The sequence below is a fragment of the Charadrius vociferus genome, unplaced genomic scaffold (assembly GCF_000708025.1).
Source record: "Charadrius vociferus isolate BGI_N301 unplaced genomic scaffold, ASM70802v2 scaffold2567, whole genome shotgun sequence".
Taxonomy (NCBI): Eukaryota; Metazoa; Chordata; class Aves; order Charadriiformes; family Charadriidae; genus Charadrius; species Charadrius vociferus.
Window position 1 is genome coordinate 1 of NW_009649073.1, and position 1,437 is coordinate 1,437.

The 1,437-nt window shown below is 65.6% G+C and overlaps 1 protein-coding gene across 1 annotated transcript in view; it reads left to right on the forward strand.

The window, feature by feature from the left end:
- Positions 1–643: 643 nt before the first annotated feature.
- Positions 644–1,437, forward strand: part of LOC104289250 (single-strand selective monofunctional uracil DNA glycosylase-like) — a gene marked incomplete at its 3' end in the record, with an annotated part of 1,388 nt that continues 594 nt past the window's right edge. Inside the window, exons 1-2 of the mRNA XM_009888163.1 lie at positions 644–694; positions 1,121–1,429. Coding sequence (XP_009886465.1) covers positions 644–694; positions 1,121–1,429 — 360 coding nt within the window. The remainder of the gene's footprint in view (positions 695–1,120; positions 1,430–1,437) is intronic.

Consider the following 1,437-nt stretch of genomic DNA (forward strand, 5'->3'; position numbering starts at 1 on the left):
ACAGGGGAAACTGAGGCACAGGGGTGCTTCTGGAGGGTCCCAGTCATGCCCATGGGCCATCAGATGGGGGAAACTGAGGCACTGGGGTGCTTGTGGGGTGCCTGGGGGGTCCCGGTCCGTTCCTGTCGGGCCTGAGATGGGGGATTCTGATGTACGGGGGGTCCTCATGGGGTGCCCGGGGAGTCCCAATCCATCCCTGTGAGGCCTCAGACAGGGGAAACCGAGGCACAGGGGTGCTCATGGGGTGTCTGGGGGGTCCCATCCCATCCCTGTGGGGCCTCAGATAGGGGAAACTGAGGCACAGGGGTGGTCGTGGGGTGCTTGGGGGGTCCCAGTCTTCCCCATGGGGCCTCAGACAGGGGAAACCGAGGCGCGGGGGTGCTCATGGGGTACCTGTGGGGCCTCAGATGGGGTAAACTGAGGCACAGGGGGGCTAATGAGGTGTCTGAGGGGTCCTACTCCATCCCCATGGGGCTTCAGGTGGGGGAAACTGAGGCACAGGAGTGCACGGGGGGGTCCCAGTCCATCCCCGTAGGGCCTCAGGTGGGGGAAACTGAGGCACAGGGGTGCTCCTGGAGTGTCCGGGTGGTCCCAGTCCCTCTCCATGATGCATCAGATGGGGGAAACTGAGGCACAGGGGTGCATGGGGGGGTCCCAGTCCATCACCATGGAGCCTCAGATGGGGGAATCTGAGGTACGGGGGTGCTTATGGGGTGCCTAGGGGGTCCCAATCCATCCCCGTGGGGCCTCAGATAGGGGAAACTGAGCCCCAGGGGGTCCCAATCCATTCCCACAGGGCTTCAGACAGGGGAAACTGAGGCACAGGGGCGCTCGTGGGGTGCCTGTGGGGCCTCAGATGGGGTAAACTGAGGCACAGGGGTGCTGGTGGGGTGCACAGGGAGTCCCAATCCATCCCCGTGGGGCCTCAGATGGGGGAAACTGAGGCACGGAGGCAGCCGGGTGAGCTCCAGCACTGTTTTGGGGTGACCATTCCCCATGGCACGCCCCAGAAAACCCCCTCCAACACCCGACTGAGGGGGAACCGCACTCGGGGGTGGTGGTGTGTGATCACAAACCCCTTCCCCTGACCACCCCCCTCTCTCCCTTCTTTGTCCCGCAGGTCCCCTTCGGAGAAGCCTGGCACGTACGGGAATGGCTGCGGGTCGTCGGGGGGGTGCAAAAGCCGCCCTCGGAGCACCCCAAACGCCCGGTGCTGGGCCTGAGCTGCCGACGGGCCGAGGTGAGCGGCGCCCGTTTTTGGGGACTGGTACGGACCCTCTGCCCCGATCCCCACCTCTTCTTCCGTCACTGCTTCGTTCACAACCACTGTCCCCTCCTCTTCCTCGCCTCCAGCGGTCGGAATTTGCCCCCCACCGAGCTGCCCCCCGCCGCGCGCGACCGGTTGATGGGACTCTGCGACCGGGCGCTGGCGCGAAC